At 36.0% G+C, this 23,334-nt stretch overlaps 2 protein-coding genes across 3 annotated transcripts; one reads left to right on the forward strand and one right to left on the reverse strand.

The window, feature by feature from the left end:
* Positions 1–221: 221 nt before the first annotated feature.
* Positions 222–14,962, forward strand: LOC103313782 (uncharacterized). The gene is made up of 5 exons (XM_008197948.3): positions 222–338; positions 390–410; positions 458–499; positions 14,422–14,597; positions 14,656–14,962. Exons 1-5 carry the CDS (start codon positions 267–269, stop codon positions 14,900–14,902), a joined length of 558 nt encoding a protein of 185 aa, XP_008196170.1. The 5' UTR covers positions 222–266; the 3' UTR covers positions 14,903–14,962.
* Positions 14,963–17,686: 2,724 nt separating this feature from the next.
* LOC103313781 (potassium/sodium hyperpolarization-activated cyclic nucleotide-gated channel 1) lies at positions 17,687–22,311 on the reverse strand. 2 transcript variants are annotated; one of them, XM_008197946.3, is made up of 9 exons: positions 21,606–22,311; positions 21,259–21,556; positions 20,800–21,215; positions 20,142–20,749; positions 20,068–20,091; positions 19,866–19,877; positions 19,780–19,812; positions 18,034–18,194; positions 17,687–17,980 (listed from the first exon to the last, which is right to left on the reverse strand). In XM_008197946.3, the coding sequence occupies exons 1-4, from the start codon at positions 22,239–22,241 to the stop codon at positions 20,471–20,473; spliced, it is 1,629 nt and encodes a 542-aa protein (XP_008196168.2). In that variant the 5' UTR covers positions 22,242–22,311; the 3' UTR covers positions 17,687–17,980; positions 18,034–18,194; positions 19,780–19,812; positions 19,866–19,877; positions 20,068–20,091; positions 20,142–20,470. The 2 variants fall into 2 exon arrangements, with proteins under 2 accessions (XP_008196168.2, XP_008196169.2); XM_008197947.3 differs by lacking the exon at positions 20,068–20,091.
* Positions 22,312–23,334: the final 1,023 nt, after the last annotated feature.

Raw genomic sequence — 23,334 nt, forward strand, 5'->3', positions numbered from 1 at the left:
TTGACTATTCATAAATAACCATTATTGAAGTGAAAATTTCAAAAAATTTAATTGCTTTTTCTGGAATATTTTTTGATATTCAATCGCAAACAAAACAATTTAACATTTTATGGAACATAAAGCTGTTTAACAGCAGGTGTTTTCAAATGTCACCATTATAAAAGTTTGTTAATTTTCTGGTAATGTCCAATTTATGTTTGAGATAAATGATAAAAAAACCTATAAAGGAAGCATTTTTCTCAAAAAACCAGTGTTTCAACAAAAGAATGAAGAGCAGTATAAACTTTGCAATTGTACTGTTTTTTATAGCTATTGGTATTACAACCACTGAGAAATTGGTAAGAAAAACCGATAATCCGCACAATTTCTTAATATTGTTTTATGTTTAGCATAAACATGAGACGAAGAAAGTGAGTAGATAACGAAATTCCGAACTGTTAACTAGAACATTTTTCAGGATAAATCAATTCTAACTGCCGAAGATTTCATCCAACCTAGGGTAAGAATTTTTACTGGATTAAATTCTCTATAATTGAATTAGCAAATTAGTTGTTATCAAGCACGTAGTTCTACATGAGCACCCATACTGTGCAAAGTATTAAAACAAATGATTTAAAAAAAAGTTTTTATATAAAAGATGCATTAAAAAGTAAAAATAGTAGTTTTTTATACAAGTAAAGAAAAGTTGTTTAGTGCGAAATGCGGAGCACGAGTTTCAGAAAAAAATCACGAGCATATAATGCCAACTGTTTAATACAAAGTTTTCTATCATGGGTACTGTGATGATCGCGGTATTTAAAATTTTATTTTATTAACCAGCGCAAAATATTCGGAGTCAGTTTAAACGTTTAGTTCTTTGACAATATTAATTCAACTTCAATTCAAAAGTTGCAACAAATTTTAATTTAACTTATTTATTCCTTTGTTAGCATTAAAATGTTTAGAAAATTATCGTTCCCACGAAACTTTCCAAGAACTGTTAAAAACGTTATAAATCGCCAAATTGGGTGGTCGAAAGGCCATGTGTTTTAACAAGTGGATATGCAAAGATATGGGGGTTGGCGACGGCCTGGCTCTGCACCACAGTCGCCCAGCTAATCCAATGATTTTCTCACAAAAGCATAATTAATTTACTTTCGTTTAAAATAGCCAAAATTTATTGATAAACCTAAAATTAAATCCAAAATTTTGTTTAGAAATTAACTAGTCACGTTTCAAAAAGAAAGGAATTTATGAGCCAATTTAAGGCACGTTGATGATCAGTAAACAACTCGAGAAAGAATCAAAATTTCATCTTATTCAAAAATCCCCGTAACGTTTCGTACCAAAAAGTTGAGTCTTTATGCAGTGTACTCCAGTCATCAAATAAAATTGAATAATTTATTTTATTCGGCGTAATTGTTAACAAATTGTTGCAAAACTTCAAGAACGAATTGGTCGATTGAAATTCATGTCTGTTAACTAGATTAGTATAGCCAAAACGACGTTGGTCAAGTGCCGCTTGAATAGGGGGTGTTGACAAATTCGTTACAGAACAGAGCTTTTTAAAAGAATATCAAATTACAAGCACACATGTGCATTCCTTATAAGAAATTACAGCGAAATTAACGTTTTCTTTGTTAAATCAACATCAGATCACGAAACCAGTAGTTTAGAAAAACACGCGAAATTTTTCTGAACATTTTGATGTAAAATTTAACCCTAATATTTAAGGCGCAGCCGTCGAAATTCGGATGTATAAATCATTCTATTTAATTAAATTATTGTAAGCAAAAAAATTGCATGACACGATTGCTGCCCGTTACTAACATAATCCTAAGAGGAAAGTAGACAGGAAAATCCCTAAGGAAATTGGAGAAAAACGCGGAAATGTTAAAATAGTACCGGTGTAGTACTGGGGGCGACATCTAACAAGGGGTAGTACGACCAAAATTACAGTTTCCTCACGGGGTTCTTCCTTATATTTTCTGTGTTATTTAAACAAACAAAATTTGTTGTTACACAAAATTCATTTCATTGTGTTCCCAAAAACAACTTCAGACCTGACAACAACCAATTTTGGAGTTTAATTTCTCTTTCAGGATATTTGGGGAAATTCCATAGCGTTCTTGTATTGTATTCAGTTCAGATCGACGATTACCAAATTTAATGTTTAATTATAATGAAATTGTTAATCGGAAAACACCCCAGCTGTTAATTAATAATAATATTTAGAAAGTTAAACAAGGTTTGATCAAATGCCAAGACATCATAAGAGTCAAATTTGCAAAATTTCGCATATGTGGAAACTACTTAACAAGGGTAGTGGGGTAAGCGAGTTAGTGTAGCTTACGCAAGATGAGCCCTTGACTTTAGGAGGGATTCGATTTTTGACGGTCTTTCGAGGTAGTCGATTGTCGTGTTGCCCTTTTAAATTTTTATAAATTTAAAAAACATCTTCGTTTACCTTTTAGTGCGTCTAAATTGTACTAAGTGCATTTAAGCGTAATTTTAAATTAAATTAATTTAAATTCTTGAATTAAGTGATAGCGTTAGTGATTAGTGAGTAAGTTAAAAACGAGACAAGTTTAGTGTTCGTTCGATTAGGTAGTGCTGCGAACTACAACACCTGGGAAGCAGCTAACCCCCTGCGTTAGGAGGATTAAAATTTCTAGGTAGGCCCTCAAAAGGATTAATTAATTTTTTATTCATTTAATATTATAATATTAAATCATTTAAGTCATTTCGAAATAGTGATCATTATCATTCATTTCATAAATTCTCTCGTAACCACCAAGTTATTAAGCATCGGAAATGCCGAAAAGACCAGTAATTATTTAAATTCTTGTGCTTCGTCTTACGTCAGCTATATAAATTTTAAATAAATCATTTTCAACTTAAAATAACTCGCAACAAACAATTTCATATTTTTCAATTCAACCATCCCACCTTTAAATTACAATATTAAAAGTTCTTTATATTCTTTGCTTCTAACTTCTAAATCTGTTACGACAAATTTGAGTGAAACGGCATCAAACAAATATTCAACTACAACAAAAGTCTAAATCCAAAACCCACGGTGCTATTCAAACTGTTGTACACAGATAATTTAAGGTTGCATACACCAAAATATTACGAAATAGAAGGATTTGTTGCTAGTTAAGGATAGGTTTAGAGTAGAACGATTTCTCTTCCGCAACGCGTTAGGCGATAAAGCAAAAGAGTGTTTCTCTTTTGCGTCCAGATCAGAAATTACAGGCTCGTGAGTTGGCCATCTTCATGGGAAGAGTCGTAGTCCCCGGGGACGCTCTTCCCCAACTTTAACAAGGTCTAAGACGCGGTGGCAGGTCGTAGTTTCCGCCCGTTGTACTTAGAATGGACGTTGTAATTCCCGTCCCAACGGCAAGTACTTCCACGTACTTGCAGGCTACTACGGACGATCGAGCAGACATAATCATCCGTGATTATCTGTAATAAACTGATATCGCGACATGGCAAAGTTCTGCACAAGTCTTTGTCAAAGCTCGTGGACGGAAAACTTTAGAGAGAAATTACTTCTACATTTATTCAGATTGATTTGTAAAAGCTTGTATGTCCGGGTTTTATTCGAAATTCATTCTAGGTGTTGATCACCTGACTTTTACCGGAGACGGAATTTCGGCACTAGGGCGCAAAATTCAATGCGATGCACGTATCAAAGATTCCGCGAGCATGTTATAATCCGCCTTTGGTACAAGTAATTTAGAAACGCGTTGTCAATTGCCTAGATCCTATGAGTTCGAACAATATCATCTGAAACGTAGGTTAATTTATTTGGACATTATCGAATTAAATTAATTCATGTTAAATATTAACGTCATATCATATCAATAAAACTTTTTCGTATCACTCAGCAACTTCGAAACTATTTACTTGGAATTTCAAACGAATTGTGGTTACGACTCTGAGATATGTTTTGACGACATTACTATACAAAAACAAATAACAATTGGCCAAATTTGATCAAACTTTCATAACCATTGATTATTGTAATCCATCCAACGGAATATTCATTATTCTTGTAATAAATAACTTTGGAGGAAACTTGTGGTTTAAATTTCTTCTCCCATGCGTTTTGACACTACTTTGAATCCGGACTTGCGTTACGGATAAATCCGGAACCCTTTCTGATAAGAATTAAGATCAAATTACGATATCATTATAAGAGTGACTTCGTACATCAAAACAACACAACGTAGGTAAGTGAAATGATCATGTAGCGTATCAATTAACTAGACGAGCCAAACCATTTCGAAAAAAGAAAACAAAAGTAAAATTCAAGATTAATTAAATAAATCAATTAAAATAAGTTGTAAATCATTTAAACATCGATCAACCATCATCAATCACAGTCTCACTACATCTACATTTTTATTGGTGCCGTGACCAGGATTCAAAGTCATAAAGTGTCATTTCCGAGGGGAAAATTGCCGTAAATAAGATACTGCTGTGTTATTAAAATTTCTAGGACTCCAATTTATTTGATCGTTCGATACCCGAGATTGAAGGTTGTCGACATGGAAAACAACAGGAACACCGGAAACGCCGGAGCCCCACCGCAAGAAATGCCGACGTGGTTCGTTCGTTGGTTAAACTCCCAACAACCAAGGAATGTGCCAAACTTCGCGGCGCCATCGACGTCGACAGCGGTTCAAAGACCGCAAGCCATCCTTCAGGTACGTCCAAGTACCAGCGCCGCCGCTGATGTCGATGGTTGGCAAGTCACTCCACTACCTAGCGACGGGACGACTTCGCCAGAACCCGACCCGGAAATTCCGGTAGCTCCGGAACCAGCCCCTCTTGCGAGCCCTCTTGTGCAAGAGCCGGGAAGTTCGACCACATCAGCGACTTCGGGAGCAGTGATGGCCTCACCACCTATGCCAATCACAACAGACAATGTGGCCGCAATTTCCGGAGTACTCCGGAGCTTGCTGGATCGCCCACTTCCAGCTCCTGAACGACCATCTTTCGAAGGCCTGAAAAGGCAAAATCCGGTGAAATTCTTACGAGCCATTGAAGAATATGGACGTTTTTTCGGGCTCGACTCGCAGCGTCTTTTGGGAGTCGCCATGGATTGCTTGAAAGGCAATGCCAAACATTGGACGGGAATATTCCAGAAGAAGTGGCGTGGTTACGAGGACTTTCGACGGGACTTTCTCCGGACCTACTGGTCGGCCAAGCGTCAACGGGACATCAGATTTCAAATCGCTACAGGCCGCTATGACGAAACCAGGGGCACGATGCTGTCGCATTTTGCTTATTACGTCGACATGGCGAACATGTTAACAACACCTTTATCGGAGGAAGTGTTGCTGGATGAATTACTGCGTCACTTCCCCGAAAGAATACAGTCGTTGTGGGTATTAGAGAAAATCTGTACCACCACGGATGCCGCCGAATTCCTGGCAGCTCAAGAAATTCCGGGACAAAATCCGGGAGAGAAAACCAACATCGCTCCCAGGGAACGACCCCGCGCAACAGACCACCAGCGGCGTAACGAGCCAAAGCGCCCGCGGCCAAACATTGACCGCCACGAAGTAACTCGTCCTGCGGCTCCTGCAAATCGTGGAAATGGTTTCCCAAAACGCTCAAGTGACGAACAACAATGGCGCAACAACCAACCCAGCACCAGCAACAACCGTTGGCACAATAACAACGGAAACAACAGCAACAATCACTGGCGCAAAAACAACCCCAACGACAACCGCAACAACACAAGTTCGAGAGCGCAGGGTGAAACATCACGAAACTCCAAGAATTCGGGAAACGGGGGCGGAGTACAGGACGGGGCCTAAAGTACTCCGGCCAGCAGCACGGCCCACAAAGCGACAGCAGGAACCAACAATTGAGGACGGGAGAGAAACGTAAACGTTCAACTTCGTCACAGTCAACAGAAGGGGAAAACGATGCTCGACCGCGAGCATCCCAGGTTAAGTTAAATGTTTTTTCTATAATTAAATCCGCTGCCGCAGGTAACAACAACATACAAAGGGTCGTGCCGGAGATTAAGATCCAAATCTCTCAACAACAATCAGTCACCGCGCTTTTGGACACCGGAAGTGAAGTCAGCTGTATTTCCGAAGAAGTTTGGTCCAAGTTGATCGAGACCGGAAACAAACCGCCCACATTACCGGTTACCTCAATCCATCTTCGTGGAGCCATCGGCCAGCGAAGTTGCCAGGTTGTTATTCAGTGTTACCTGGAAATCAAAATCGACGAACATCTCTACCCCGTCGTGGCGCTTGTCGTTAAAAATTTAATCAAGCCAACCATTTTGGGAGCAGACTGGCTAAATGAACAACGCGCGGTCATCGATTTCGATAACAACGAAATCCTTTTGAGAAACGGGGAGAAGCACCACAGTTTTCCGTTTAGAAAAACCACGGAGATACCACCGGAACCGGAGGATTATGTGGAAGATCTTGTTGGTCACATCGAAGTCAATCATTCGGCGCCGATCACGACTTGTAACAAAAAGCAACACTTAGAGTCACCCAGTGCCCTACAAGCCAAGGTGGACCCATTAAAAATTCCTGAGGCCGAGAAACGGAAATTAATACACCTGCTGCAAGAGTACAGATGTATCTTTAGTTCGCGTCCAGGGCTAACACACAAATACACTCACGAAATAAAACTACACGACAAGACTCCCTTCTTGAAACGACCGTACCCAGTACCTTTTGCTCTACGTCCTGCCGTCGACGCCACAATTCAGGAAATGTTAGACTTGGGGGTAATAAAACGTGAGGCGTCACCTTACGCAAGTCCCATGACGGTAGTGAAAAAGAAAGATGGAACGGTGAGAATTTGCCTCGACGCCCGAATGATCAATTCCAAAATGATCGCCGATTGTGAGTCACCACCCGCTGCTGACGAATTATTACGTCGATTTCACGGAATTCGCTACATGTCCACCATTGATTTGAGATCGTCGTACTGGCAAATCCCACTTTCGCCAGAAAGCAGACAGTACACCGCCTTTCTGTACAACGGTCGCAGTTACACATACCAAGTCCTACCTTTCGGGTTAAAAACTGCTGTGGGTTCATTCAGTCGTGCAATGGACGTAGTGTTAGGAACAGAAGTTCGCGAATTCGTCGTGAATTATATCGACGATTTGTTAGTGGCTTCCGAAACGCTAAACGAACATTTGGAACATCTCCGACAAGTTTTCGAAAAATTGAAGCAAGCTAGAATGACGATAAATCTCGAAAAATCCAATTTCATACAAAAGGAAGTGAAATTTCTGGGGCACATTCTCACAATCAACGGTATCAAAGCCGACCCGGAAAAAATCAGCGCCATCCGAAATTTTCCGGTTCCCCAGAAAACTAAACACGTTCGAGCCTTCCTGGGACTTTGTAATTTTTATCGAAAATTTTGTGCTCGATACAGTGCAGGCACACAAGACTTAAACAAACTACTTCGAAAGGGTGAAAAATGGAGATGGGGACGAAATGAACAAGAAGCTTTCGATCGTGTGAAAGATCTGTTCCTCGAAGCTGTGTTGTTACGTTACCCCGACCTGAATAAAATATTCTACGTCCAAACTGACAGTTCTGGTTACGGATTGGGGGCGGAATTGTATCAAATTCAGGAAGACGGTTCGCGAGGTGTGATCGCTTTTGCAAGTCGCTCTTTGAAAGGACCCGAACTCAACTACACGACTACAGAAAAGGAATTACTCGGCGTCATTTTTGCCTTACACAAATTTCGAATCTACATCCAAGTCACAAAAATCATCATCCGAACCGACCACCAAGCTTTGAAATTTCTGAGCCGTTGTCGTTTGCTCAGTGAACGCCTAACTCGATGGACTTTGATACTAGGACAGTACGACTACGAAATCGAGTTGGTAAAAGGAAAGGATAATGTAGTTGCCGACATCCTGTCACGATACCCGTCCGACGGTGAAGCCAGTTATGAATATCCACGTGAACAACCAATAGTTGCAATGTTTGAAGTCAACAACACACCTGAAATTCTCCAACTGATGTCCGATCTCAAACAACACCAATCAGATGATCCTGTTTTGAGTCAAATAATTGCCAACAAACAATCCGGTGCAGCTGCTCCAGATGCGAGAACTCAACGGGTTTGGTCCCAATATAATTTCACAAATAATGTGTTAGTTCACAGATCTCAAAATTCAAACGACGTTTGCCTGGCCATACCTGAGAGTTTGGTAATTAAGCTCGTGGATTACCATCACCAACTCCTGGGCCATTTCGGGGCAACCAAAGTGTACAATTCCATGAAGCGCGAGTACTACTGGCCGAACATGTATCGTACAATTAAGAAACGTCTACGAAGTTGTGACCTTTGTCAGAAGACAAAAAGTTCCAACCGTCCACATCAGGGTCCATTAACGCCAATCCTTTACGACCACATTGGAGACCTAGTTTGCGTCGATTTCTATGGGCCTTTACCAACAGGTCGATTGGGGGCGTCCTATGTATTTGTGGTCATTGACGTCTTCAGCAAGTTTCTCAAACTTTACCCACTGAGAAAAGCCACCGCCAAAATCGCTGCCAAACGTCTCATAGAGGATTTCTCTGGGTACATCAAACCCAAATGTGTGTTAAGCGACCACGGGACACAATTTATTTCGAACACTTGGCAGAATAGTTTGAGAGCTGCCGACATTCAACCAACGCTCTCGTCGATTCGTCACCCAGAATCGAACCCTAGCGAGCGCGTAATGCGGGAGCTGGGGAGAATTTTCCGAGCGTATTGTAGAGAAAACCACACCAGTTGGGTCAACCATTTGAGCAACATCGAAGATTGTTTGAACTACGTGCCACACATCAGTACCGGATTTTCTCCATATGAAATCCTGTACGGCAGAACACCACCAAACCCACTAGATGCAGTCACATCGGGTTTACTGCCTGTACGTCCGCCACTCACGAGAGAAGAAATTCATGAAAAGGCTCGCGAATACTTGAGACATCACGCGAACTTACGGCAGAAAAACCAAAAGGGTGAAGTTACCGTACTGGAAATTGAAGATTGGGTCCTACTGAAGAACAAAGTGACTTCCGATACCAGAACCCACCAATTCGCCAAGTTCATGCCTTTGTACAGTGGTCCGTACAAAATAATCGCCAAGCCTCATCCAAACACATACCAAATCGCCGACCCAGTGACGAACGAAATTAAAGGTGTATACAACATGACAAATTTGAAATTCTACCACCGACGAGACTACTAAAATAAAACCGCAAGAAGTTCATGAGGGCCAATCTCGAGGCGTATCTACCAATTCGAGCGTTTCTGACATTATGGGCGCATCCACCATCTGGTGATTCCACCATTCCGACCACCAACCAGAGGACAGCAAACCTACACGCGGTGTCTTACGCTGCATCTACGAAGCAACGCAAGACAGGGGGCGAATGTGATGATCGCGGTATTTAAAATTTTATTTTATTAACCAGCGCAAAATATTCGGAGTCAGTTTAAACGTTTAGTTCTTTGACAATATTAATTCAACTTCAATTCAAAAGTTGCAACAAATTTTAATTTAACTTATTTATTCCTTTGTTAGCATTAAAATGTTTAGAAAATTATCGTTCCCACGAAACTTTCCAAGAACTGTTAAAAACGTTATAAATCGCCAAATTGGGTGGTCGAAAGGCCATGTGTTTTAACAAGTGGATATGCAAAGATATGGGGGTTGGCGACGGCCTGGCTCTGCACCACAGTCGCCCAGCTAATCCAATGATTTTCTCACAAAAGCATAATTAATTTACTTTCGTTTAAAATAGCCAAAATTTATTGATAAACCTAAAATTAAATCCAAAATTTTGTTTAGAAATTAACTAGTCACGTTTCAAAAAGAAAGGAATTTATGAGCCAATTTAAGGCACGTTGATGATCAGTAAACAACTCGAGAAAGAATCAAAATTTCATCTTATTCAAAAATCCCCGTAACGTTTCGTACCAAAAAGTTGAGTCTTTATGCAGTGTACTCCAGTCATCAAATAAAATTGAATAATTTATTTTATTCGGCGTAATTGTTAACAAATTGTTGCAAAACTTCAAGAACGAATTGGTCGATTGAAATTCATGTCTGTTAACTAGATTAGTATAGCCAAAACGACGTTGGTCAAGTGCCGCTTGAATAGGGGGTGTTGACAAATTCGTTACAGAACAGAGCTTTTTAAAAGAATATCAAATTACAAGCACACATGTGCATTCCTTATAAGAAATTACAGCGAAATTAACGTTTTCTTTGTTAAATCAACATCAGATCACGAAACCAGTAGTTTAGAAAAACACGCGAAATTTTTCTGAACATTTTGATGTAAAATTTAACCCTAATATTTAAGGCGCAGCCGTCGAAATTCGGATGTATAAATCATTCTATTTAATTAAATTATTGTAAGCAAAAAAATTGCATGACACGATTGCTGCCCGTTACTAACATAATCCTAAGAGGAAAGTAGACAGGAAAATCCCTAAGGAAATTGGAGAAAAACGCGGAAATGTTAAAATAGTACCGGTGTAGTACTGGGGGCGACATCTAACAAGGGGTAGTACGACCAAAATTACAGTTTCCTCACGGGGTTCTTCCTTATATTTTCTGTGTTATTTAAACAAACAAAATTTGTTGTTACACAAAATTCATTTCATTGTGTTCCCAAAAACAACTTCAGACCTGACAACAACCAATTTTGGAGTTTAATTTCTCTTTCAGGATATTTGGGGAAATTCCATAGCGTTCTTGTATTGTATTCAGTTCAGATCGACGATTACCAAATTTAATGTTTAATTATAATGAAATTGTTAATCGGAAAACACCCCAGCTGTTAATTAATAATAATATTTAGAAAGTTAAACAAGGTTTGATCAAATGCCAAGACATCATAAGAGTCAAATTTGCAAAATTTCGCATATGTGGAAACTACTTAACAAGGGTAGTGGGGTAAGCGAGTTAGTGTAGCTTACGCAAGATGAGCCCTTGACTTTAGGAGGGATTCGATTTTTGACGGTCTTTCGAGGTAGTCGATTGTCGTGTTGCCCTTTTAAATTTTTATAAATTTAAAAAACATCTTCGTTTACCTTTTAGTGCGTCTAAATTGTACTAAGTGCATTTAAGCGTAATTTTAAATTAAATTAATTTAAATTCTTGAATTAAGTGATAGCGTTAGTGATTAGTGAGTAAGTTAAAAACGAGACAAGTTTAGTGTTCGTTCGATTAGGTAGTGCTGCGAACTACAACACCTGGGAAGCAGCTAACCCCCTGCGTTAGGAGGATTAAAATTTCTAGGTAGGCCCTCAAAAGGATTAATTAATTTTTTATTCATTTAATATTATAATATTAAATCATTTAAGTCATTTCGAAATAGTGATCATTATCATTCATTTCATAAATTCTCTCGTAACCACCAAGTTATTAAGCATCGGAAATGCCGAAAAGACCAGTAATTATTTAAATTCTTGTGCTTCGTCTTACGTCAGCTATATAAATTTTAAATAAATCATTTTCAACTTAAAATAACTCGCAACAAACAATTTCATATTTTTCAATTCAACCATCCCACCTTTAAATTACAATATTAAAAGTTCTTTATATTCTTTGCTTCTAACTTCTAAATCTGTTACGACAAATTTGAGTGAAACGGCATCAAACAAATATTCAACTACAACAAAAGTCTAAATCCAAAACCCACGGTGCTATTCAAACTGTTGTACACAGATAATTTAAGGTTGCATACACCAAAATATTACGAAATAGAAGGATTTGTTGCTAGTTAAGGATAGGTTTAGAGTAGAACGATTTCTCTTCCGCAACGCGTTAGGCGATAAAGCAAAAGAGTGTTTCTCTTTTGCGTCCAGATCAGAAATTACAGGCTCGTGAGTTGGCCATCTTCATGGGAAGAGTCGTAGTCCCCGGGGACGCTCTTCCCCAACTTTAACAAGGTCTAAGACGCGGTGGCAGGTCGTAGTTTCCGCCCGTTGTACTTAGAATGGACGTTGTAATTCCCGTCCCAACGGCAAGTACTTCCACGTACTTGCAGGCTACTACGGACGATCGAGCAGACATAATCATCCGTGATTATCTGTAATAAACTGATATCGCGACATGGCAAAGTTCTGCACAAGTCTTTGTCAAAGCTCGTGGACGGAAAACTTTAGAGAGAAATTACTTCTACATTTATTCAGATTGATTTGTAAAAGCTTGTATGTCCGGGTTTTATTCGAAATTCATTCTAGGTGTTGATCACCTGACTTTTACCGGAGACGGAATTTCGGCACTAGGGCGCAAAATTCAATGCGATGCACGTATCAAAGATTCCGCGAGCATGTTATAATCCGCCTTTGGTACAAGTAATTTAGAAACGCGTTGTCAATTGCCTAGATCCTATGAGTTCGAACAATATCATCTGAAACGTAGGTTAATTTATTTGGACATTATCGAATTAAATTAATTCATGTTAAATATTAACGTCATATCATATCAATAAAACTTTTTCGTATCACTCAGCAACTTCGAAACTATTTACTTGGAATTTCAAACGAATTGTGGTTACGACTCTGAGATATGTTTTGACGACATTACTATACAAAAACAAATAACAATTGGCCAAATTTGATCAAACTTTCATAACCATTGATTATTGTAATCCATCCAACGGAATATTCATTATTCTTGTAATAAATAACTTTGGAGGAAACTTGTGGTTTAAATTTCTTCTCCCATGCGTTTTGACACTACTTTGAATCCGGACTTGCGTTACGGATAAATCCGGAACCCTTTCTGATAAGAATTAAGATCAAATTACGATATCATTATAAGAGTGACTTCGTACATCAAAACAACACAACGTAGGTAAGTGAAATGATCATGTAGCGTATCAATTAACTAGACGAGCCAAACCATTTCGAAAAAAGAAAACAAAAGTAAAATTCAAGATTAATTAAATAAATCAATTAAAATAAGTTGTAAATCATTTAAACATCGATCAACCATCATCAATCACGGTCTCACTACAGTACATTGAGAAATTTTTGTTAAATTTTTTCAGCAATAGACTAAAAAAATCACCAGTAGAATAAAAAAAATCACCAAATGACCAGTTTATTCTATTAGTAAGATAATAGTTATTTATGTAACAAGTCCGCAAAATAGAGTTTTAGCGGACGAATAGGATTAAGAACGAGGCGACGAAGAAGCCGCGTTCTTAATGAGATAAATCCGCCAAAACTATTTTGCGAAAGTGTTGCATACAAACTTTTTTGGTATCAGCTCTCTAAAACAACAAAATTGTAAAATTCTTTACATTTCCAATTCACCTTCATTACAAGTACAGTCGACCGATAGTCATAGCAACGACAAATTTATTGAAACTATAATTACTGTTTTGTCAAATAATAAATAACTTAAAGTCCGCAAAATGTTGCTATGACAACTTTAAGCACTTGTCTTTTAAAATGACATGTTGCAAAGTCAAAGTAGTTCCCAAAGTAACCATTTTAGGAAGCGTGTACCAAAAAAATAATAACTAAATCAAATCATTATTTGATTTGCCATAGTAACCACTTAAAGAATAAAGTTGCACTACCTCTACTCGTATCAATGGAATAAGTAACAAAATTTTTAATACCTACAAGAGAAATAATATTTTTCTATTAAAGAACATTTTTGATCACAAGTTAGGATTTTAAAATTTACTTTCTTAAATTGAGCACTCTTCCCAAAACTTTTATAAATTTTAAAATCCTAATTTGTATGCAAAAATATTTAGCTCTGACAGAAAAACATTATTTTTTACTTTTTAGTGCATCTTTTAAGTAAAAGCTTTTTTCTAAAAGAACATATATTTAATTTTTTTATTTATTGCTTTTTAGTCTTTACTTATTCTAAAGGTTTTTTTCTCTGAGATCCAGTTTCGCCGTATTATTGTAACACCATTATTTTGCTGATTTGTGCAAACTTGTTTAGTGGTATATGGCAGAAAACAGCATTGAAAGCTTATCCTAACCTCTATTCTGTATCTATACTCTAGTGTCCAAGATAAATGAATTAAAAAAAGCGACATTTGTTTGTACCGAGACGTAATGAAAATGATTAAGGTATTATTATATTTCCCAATGACAACTTTACCGTTAACGTTGGTATAAGAATGTACACATTTATAAACATACCCTAAAACTTCAAAATTCTATTTAATTCCTTTAGAGGGTATTTAACCACATAGAACTGCATTGTCACGCAGATTAAGTAAGTATGCAAAATTTCAATTCATTGGGATAACGGGAACCCTTTCAAATTTGGCTCCAAAAATATGAAACAGACAGACAGACAACAAAGTGAGTTAAATAAAAGCTTTTTAAAACAAATTAATCAAACTATTAATTCAACCTATACTTAACGAAATAACATTTTTTGCTCAGCGCAAACCCAGACAGCACTACGTATATTTACGGAACCCAGCATCTGGTCTTGTCTTAGAGGCTAAGCCAGCAAATTTAAATATCACGTTTGTACACGCTACCGGAGTTTCATCTCAATTGTGGGCACCGGAATACTTGGGTAAACAAAAATTTAATATCATCAACAAAGGCAATGGGTAAAACTGGGAATTTTTGTTATACAAGTATGTTTTAATAAAATCTGTTTTGTAACAGAAAGTATATAGAACTTAACAAGTTCAATGGGACACTTTATAATCTAGTTACGAAACCAAAACGAGCAGGTGATCCACTTCAGCAATGGTACCTTAGTTACGACAACATCGTTAACGAAAAATTAAGATGGACAATAAGTGTCCCCGTACACGACAATGAAATAAAGCATTCTCGTCATGGAGTCATGGCAGTAGTACAACCACCTAAGGGGATTAAATGGCAGGATATGATTCTACAAATTGTATAACCTTTCTGTATTCTGTTAACACCTTCAACTGTACCAGTAAAAATACAATTGAATTCCTAATTTTGTTTTACTTGTCCTTGAATGAAATCTTGAAGGTTAATTACGTAGAAAATGGTTTTCAAGGACATTGGAACAAACGTCATTGACTGTGTCATGCCTCACATGTTTGATCATCAAAGATTCGAAGCTTAAAGATGATACAATAAAGTATCGAAACGTCGCGACGAATTTAGTAGTTTTATTTATCCTATGACCTAGAAAACCATTTTCTACGTAATTAACTTTCAATACAAATTAACGTTTTTTTTCTTTTTTTGAGAACTGCAGTTTTTTAATGAAAGTGCACTAATTGTTATTTTTTGCAGTTTGCCGCCATTTTGATGCATTAATAGGTATCACATAGTATTTTTATTGAAAAAAAAATGGCTAAAAACTGAGGTTTTTTCATTTTATTTTTAAATGACACAAACAATTTTTTTCAAATTTATGTATATTGTTGCTAAGGTCTTCAGAAAGTCACTATATTTTTTTCAAGCAATTTGAACTTACAGTTTTTTCAATAGAACAACAAATTAAATCGACTTTTTAACCCGATTAAATTCGGTTACAAATACATAAAATAAAATACAAACTGACCTGTGAGGTAGTGACTGAATTTAGGAACAACATACAATTGTAAAGAAAACATTTTGTTTATTACTTTTCTTAAAAATCCAAATTCAAATTTTGCGTTCACGCGCTTACTTGAACAGCTCCTCTTTGGACGTTCTGAGTATAGTTCAACCTTAACCAGCCTGTATGTATTAAAATGATTTCAATAAATCTAGTATTTTGGCCTTTAGGTTGAATTTAAAGTGTGCTTGAAACCACTAGAGAAAAAATAGAGAAAAAAAGAGATAGCAAAGAGAAAAGTTTTAAAAGAGAACAGCTGGAAGAGTGGAAACCTAGAGAAGTAAAGAGTCAGAGATGACCAGAACTGGAAATGAAAAACGCCAAATTAGAAGAGAAGTGTTAGAACAAAGCTTGAAAAGATGAGAGGTAGAGAAGAACTAGAAAAATAAAAGATTTAAATAAATAAAAAGAAGATTAAAAAAGAGAAGTGAAAAAAAAGTAGATCTAGAAAAAAGTTAGGAAAGGAAAGAGTCAAACTTGAAGAAGGAAAAAACTATAAAAGAAAAGATCAGAAGCCAGAAACAAAGATAGAGGAAAAAATTAGAAAACTGGAAAGTTATGGAAAAGAAAAGTTATAGAGAAGAAGAGCTAGAAGAAAAAAAACTAAAGACGCGAAGAGCAGAGATGAAAAAAGTGCCGGAAAAATAAAGGGAATGCTTGAACACCCAATAAGAGCAAAAGAGCAGATAATTTAAAAAAAAATATAGAAGAAAAAAGTAAAGCTAAAAAAATTAACTAGAAAAGAGAAAAGCGGAACTAGAAGAGAAGAGCTAGAAAAAGAGTAAAAGATAAAAAACATTGCTAATGAAGAAAAGAACTAGAAAGTAGAAAAGTTAGAAAAAACTTCAGCAGAGAAGAGTTAGAGGAGAAAAAAGCAGAAGTAAAAAAAGAAAAAAGAAAAGCAACTAATTATCCGATGTATTTAAATACAGGTGGATCAGAAATATATGTGTTAATTTTACTACGTAAAAAAACTCATCAAGTACAACAACTTTTCCATAAAACATTTAGTAACATCCTCATTTATTATTTATTATATTACATTTTTCGATATGTTATTTGTTCCAAATTTTAAATAAGGTTGTTAAACTTTTAGCGAAAAATTACGAATAGAAAAAATGTTTTATTTGTTGAGCTGTGTTACTTATGTTATTTCTTTGAATTTTTTTGAAAAGAGCTAAAGAGACGAGTAGCTTAACAAGAAAGAAGAGAAGAAGAGCATAGCTAGAAAAACAAGGTATAATAAAGAGAAGAGAGCTTGAAGTAAAAGTTATTTTTGAGCAAAACACCACTTGCTTTAATTCTGTTTACACGTAAAATTCTAAGATTCAAATTATTTTTTTATACTTCGAAACTAGTTTAATAATCATTAAGTCATTACATTACATTATTTTGTCAATATAACCATCTATAATTCTTTTTTGCATTGTTTTAAAAGTAAGATTACGGCGACTGTATCGTTGGAAAAATAATCATTTGCACTTAAAAAATTAATGGTTGCTGTAATATTGTTTATAAGGTTTTAATTACGTCGGCTCTAAGTCAATTTTTTCAAGAGCAATTATTTCGAGTTTACGCTAGAACGAAAAAAAATATTTTCTGTGAACAAATTTTTGACATGCTGTCGAATTTTGGGCTTATTTCAAGTTGAGTTACAACCGTCGCAAGTCGGTATTATTGCAACGACGCAAATCTAGCAACGTTATTGGTTGCTGCTATGCAACTGCGACCCACACAACTTTGCGATTAAACATAAAATCAGTGTGTTTTTAATTAGAGCTATTCCAACTAAAATAACTTTTTCGTTAGCTTATTTTTTCTAATTTTATGACAGAAAAAATTGCTTTTTTTTCTCATAATACATTATGATTTTGTTATGCAATATTTTGCATAATTATTGATTTTAATTGGTTTTTATAATTACATAATTGAAACTGTAATATAAGGAATCTTGAAGAATAGTTTGATAATCGTTATACTAACCTCTCATATGTATTTGTTATTTTGATAATTCCCAATCATTTTCGACTGGCTTTGCCTCGTGTCACCGAAAGGGGTATCCTAACAGGTTTCTTACTGATATTTCAAATCTTTGATTAAGAAAAAACACAATTTAGTAAATAATGTATTGGTTGTTGAAAGCTGTTACAAGACATTTATTTATATTGAAAACCAAACAACTGATTGTGCCTTCCATGCTTCGGAAACCCTATCACTTTATCTCCAGGTGAAAAATCTTCACTATGTATAGTAATGGCAAGTTCCTTACGGGAGGTCACAATTGTATCATCAGAATTGACATACCATTGCGCACTCCACTTATTGTTTTCATTTAAAGAATATTTGGGTATTGTAATTAAATAATTTCGTTTTCTGTCGTTTTGATAATCCAAGTATAAAGCGTTGCTGCAACATTTATTTAGAAATATATTTAAAACGATCGAAATAGTTCCTTTTACCCTGTAGCTTTATTGATGATGTAAAAAGTGCCAGAACCTGCATCCTCTACTTTCCACAACTGGCTTGGAGAAGTGCTAAAGTGTTCAACTACAACATGACCCTTACGGGCGTCTAGCACAAGACCGGAGACCTGATTCCTTATCAGCGCGAATCTCTTCGACTACATCGACAATTTATTAATAGATGTTTAGTAAACTAATTCGTTCGTTAATAAAGCGATTTAAAATAATATTGTTTAAAGCACGAACCAGCGATAGCGAGTGAATGCGGTTAATAGGTTATTGATATTATACGTATTCATCGCATATTATTAATAAACGAGTTGATTATAACATAGAAAGTGTAATTTTGACATTTTTTCAAGAACCGTGCTCTTAAAATAGATCGCCAGAATTTCTGTATATACAGGGTGTCTCAGCTAAGACTTTCGAGACTGATATCTCAGACATTTGTTAACGGATTTTTATACAATTTAAAATGCAGATATTTTAGAAAATACAGATTAAAATCTAATTAATGCAAAAACTCAAGTCTTAAAAACGTAATTTTTACATGCCTTTTTAAAATATTAAGCCTTTTAAGACTTGTATTAAAAAAATTATCGTCAGTGAAAAATGCTGTCAGAAAAAACTCGTTCGTGGAAGACGTCTGTTTCGCGAGAAAAATGAGAAACAAACTGCTAAACGTGGGTACAGATACAAAAGCGTAGATTTCTATAAGACAAATGAGCACTACCATTAAATTTTGGTCAATCCTACTCACAGAAACGTAACTGTCACGCAAGGCACATTTCACAATTATCTCTCACCCAAACAAAGTTAAAAAACAATATTTTTGACTTACTATTAGTACTGGATGTTTTAATTCTTTCAAAAAGGACTAAAAGACTGAACAACTGAAAAATTCTAGACACTTGAACATTCAGAACTTCGGAAATGTTTCGTGCACTGCTGATTGGATTCTCTTCAAAAGCTTGAATTACAGCCATAACTATTGCTTCGTTTCCAGTGACGTGTTTTGTCCTCAGGTACGCTTCCTCTGTCTTCAAATTATTGACGATTCTTTGAACTTTAAATTTCGTAAATAACGTTTCACAAAAAGTTCAACGACACTTTCCATAGGCGAATATTGATTCCTTTTTCAACAACACGGAAATTTCAGCCATTGTTGTTGGTTTTCAAAGTAATTTCACCAAATTAAAATAATTGTACTTTTCTGACAGCGCGCACAATTTGACAGTTTTTTTCAGTGGAACACAAAATGCCGCATAGAAATGCTTCATCAATTGTTTCAAAAGGTGACTGTCCAAATTACTATCAAAATTTGGATTAAGTTTTTAACAACAAAATTTAATTTTTTTCTTGGATCAGCCGAGCGATTTGGTTAATTTTTTGTGTGGCCATTTATTTTTCGAGGTTTAATGATCCAACGGTAATTTGGCTTAATTGTAAATAAAAGAAGTGTGTTTTAAAATTTCATTTTTTAACTTGAGATCATTTTTTTGCCTCTAATTGAACGACCACCTCCTAAAATATGTGCATTCTAGACTTCATAACAATCCGTTGACAAATAACGGAGATATTAGCTGAGACACGTTGTAGAATCTTGAAAAAGATAAGTCAAAAAGCAGAAAATCAATTCTTAGTAGTGACATTAACAAACGATCAACGAAAAAAGTATTAAATAGCAACTCGTTTACAAGTTTTTTTGTTTTTTGATTTAACGAATAAAAAAAGGCTTCTTACCTTTCTGTCAAACGAACCCGAACCAATATGCGGCTTAAAAGTGGGTTTTAATTAAATATTTTGCAATTTTAAACTTGTATACATACCTTTTCGGGTTCCTGTAAAAAAGAAATAAATTATTAATTTTTTTTTATTTGTTGCAACTTTTTGCGACTACTGTCAAACTGCTGCTTGTAAAATGAAAAAAATCAGTGTCTTGAAATAAACATGATGGACCACAATTTTTTAAACGGTTTCAGTTCAGAACGGATTTGTGCAACAATTTAATAGTAATTCGGCTCTACTTACAATGTCTGATTCGTCTTCGCAGTCCTATCATGAAACAGATTTAAGTGATTTTTAACTTTGCGATTTTGCCTTACCTCATCGGAATCGTAGGTTCCTGTAACAACTGTGCAAATACCAAGTAACAAAAATAGTGCGCAAATATCGAAATTCATTTTAGTTAGTTTGACTGCTTTGGTTTAGTTTTTTTTGAATTTATACCCTCGTGATTATTAATTTTAGTCGTAAAAATGTACATAACGCCCAAAGTAGGAAATAAATTGGAATTTTAACAATGTCATTAGGAGAAATTGTATTGTTTGGAGGTGATAAACGAAAGCTATTGTTACAACCTCTGCCGATAAGAAATAATGGAATTGGACAAGTCACGTCAACGAAAGTACTTGATTAAACAATAAAACGCAGCTTAATCCAAAATGGTTGGCTCATCGAACGCAACTGAAACCTTAGCTTTGATTCTTTGGTGGTAATCGTCAGTCATCTGCTTGGTTCTCTTCAATCTGCTCAAGGCTTTTTCGCGAATTTTTCCAGTCAAGTTCGGATATGGCTCCATTGCCTCCATAAAATCCTTACGACTGAGTCTGAACACCTCACAGTTTGTTATCGCAATGACACTGGCGACTCGAGGTTCGTTAATAACTAAGGAGATTTCGCCGAAGTAACTTCCATCCTCCAAATGACAAATCTGAAAATTACAAATTAATATTGAATAGAATTTGAAACTAGCAATCCGACTTCTTGCTCATTGATAGTGTACACGGCGACCGATCCAACATAAATAAAATACATGGCGTTTCCTGGAATTCCAGCTTGGACAATGAGGTCGTTTGGTAAATAAATCTCCGATCGAAGCTTCGTCACCAAACGCAAAATTAGAGAACCTGGCAAGCCCTTGAAGAAGTCAACCTTCTCGACCATTTTCTTGCAATTGTGCAGCAAAATATCCTGTTTCAGGATTTTGGACAAAGTGTTGAGGATGTCGGCTTCCTTGAAGATATTTTTCTGGAATTTGAATTCAACATAGCGGAACACCCTGTTTTTGATAGGTGGTGGCAGTTCCTTGTAGTTCATATATTCTGCGATTTCTTGGAGCAAATTGTCGTATTTGTTTCGGGAGCTTGAGTGCCGCTTATAGATTTGCATAACTTGGGCTGAAAAGTTTCATTAGGTGACGAAAACTCGCAGTTGGTTTACCTAAAATGACCATGTTTAGAACGCTTCCGATTAGGATACAAATTATGTTGAAAATCATTGTTAAAGGTCTATCGGTTTGTATTTTGCTCATTGCCACCAACATAAACGCTCTCACAACTTGGTAGCAGGATTCTAGAGTTGGGTTGAAAATGTCGGGATTTTCGATGTAGTACTGTAAAGAGTAATTTTCGACTGAGGAATAGACGAGTAAAGTGATTGCTGTGGCCCACCAAATGGCCGTAAAAAACCACAACGCAAAATTAACAGTTGACAATTTGTAACTGTACAATTCCATTCGCTGAAAAATCACCCAATTGGTTAAAAGTCTAAAGCCAAGAGTATTTTACAATGCAAAACTTCCTGATGTATTTGCTCAAAGTTGGTAGTCGTGTCAGTTTAACCAAGTAGAAAAATTTCAACCAGCGCAAGTCATACGACTTCGTCTGGACGATATACATGTTGTACGGTAAAGACGAGATCAAGTCGAAGAAAAAAAAAGGGAAGAGGTAGTTTTTCAAAACCAGCGTGGGTTTCAATATTATCTTATGTTTCCTGACGTCGAAATATCCAGTACAGAAGAACAACGCAATGTCCATTAGCGAAATCAAGTCCAGGAAAAACTTCGAGTAGAGAATCAACGACTCTGTGATTGGAATTCCCAGTTCCAGAGGCATGAGGACGAGAAGACTTGTGTACACAACGATCATTATCATCTCCCATGTCATTCTGGCTTCGCTGAATGGGTGGATCATGTGGTAGTACCGTCGGAGGTGTCTGGATTCCTCGAGTCGAATTTGGGCGGTGGATTTGAGGACGGTTTTGCTTTCGGGGTTTGCAGCGCTGACCATTAGGTACTGGCGGAACCTTCGGCGAAAGTCCACAAATAAGCCGCCGTTTATGTAAAGAGTGATGAGTTCGTCTTCTTGGGGAAGGCTGCATTCGTGGCCTTGTACGCGGCGGACTTTGTGAGAGTGTGTAGTCATTTCAAAATGTGAGGAAAATTTGACACAGTTTGATAGACATCAATAGAAATGGTTAGTTGTTACTATGATATTTAATATTTCCGACCAGTAAGATCTCGACCGTTTAGAAATCACGAAATAAGAAAAATCGTGGAAGTTGTGATATTTTTTATTGGTAGTCTAGTGTTTCTCATATTATTTCGAATTTGTCGTAGTTTTTTGACGTTAGGTGAAAACAACGAATAAGTTATTTGAAATAATCTCAGAAAGCTGAAGAAACTCATTGAGCGAAAAGAAAAAGGCCGTATCTGGTGTAAATAGGATCAGTAATTAAACCAAAAATAACATGATTTTCAAAAAAAAATGTTTTTTATTCTTGGAGAAGTTTTCTTCAGAAATGAGCCAACTTAAGTAGAATAAGCAAAACATCACTTTCTATTAAAATCTAAATAATCATAACAAATAACAACAATTATAGTAATTATAATTATAGTAATAAAAAATAATAATAACTTTGTGATTTGTCGATTTGACCTTTTGCAAAATAATTGCCTCTTTGACTAGTACGTAAAACTTACTAAACGTGTAAAAAAGCAATCTTATTTGGTGATTGTTTGGTTGGTCTAGTAAAGCTCACCAGAAACTAAAAGTTTATTCGAAAAATGTGCTTTAAGGTTTGAAAAAACTGTATGATCTATTTGTTTGACAGGAAATTGAGAGAAAATACGTAAAAGTACATTGAAGGCACTCTTCAACAAGAAGTATTACTGTTTCTTCTACTTGTCCACATTAAAATTATGTTTTTTCTACAGCGGTCCATTTAAACAACAATAGATTGACGAGTTCTTAATCTGTTTAATTTCCAGCAGCCCCACACTTGCTGATCCATTGTAGGTACTCTTTGTGTTGGATCATCTATTACATTTTTATTAACAACTAAGATATTGGACCACATTTTGCATTTCAATCCAAAAGCGTTTTCTGAATTTTAATCGATTTTTGGAGTAAGCAGGTCAGACCATATTGAGAGTTTCTTTGCTAAAAGTTTTCTTCTTTCTGGAGCAATAATAGTACTAAAAGTACTGAAGGACATTCAGTAGGAGTAGATTTTAAA

This window comes from Tribolium castaneum, chromosome 6 (assembly GCF_031307605.1).
Source record: "Tribolium castaneum strain GA2 chromosome 6, icTriCast1.1, whole genome shotgun sequence".
Classification (NCBI taxonomy): domain Eukaryota; kingdom Metazoa; phylum Arthropoda; class Insecta; order Coleoptera; family Tenebrionidae; genus Tribolium; species Tribolium castaneum.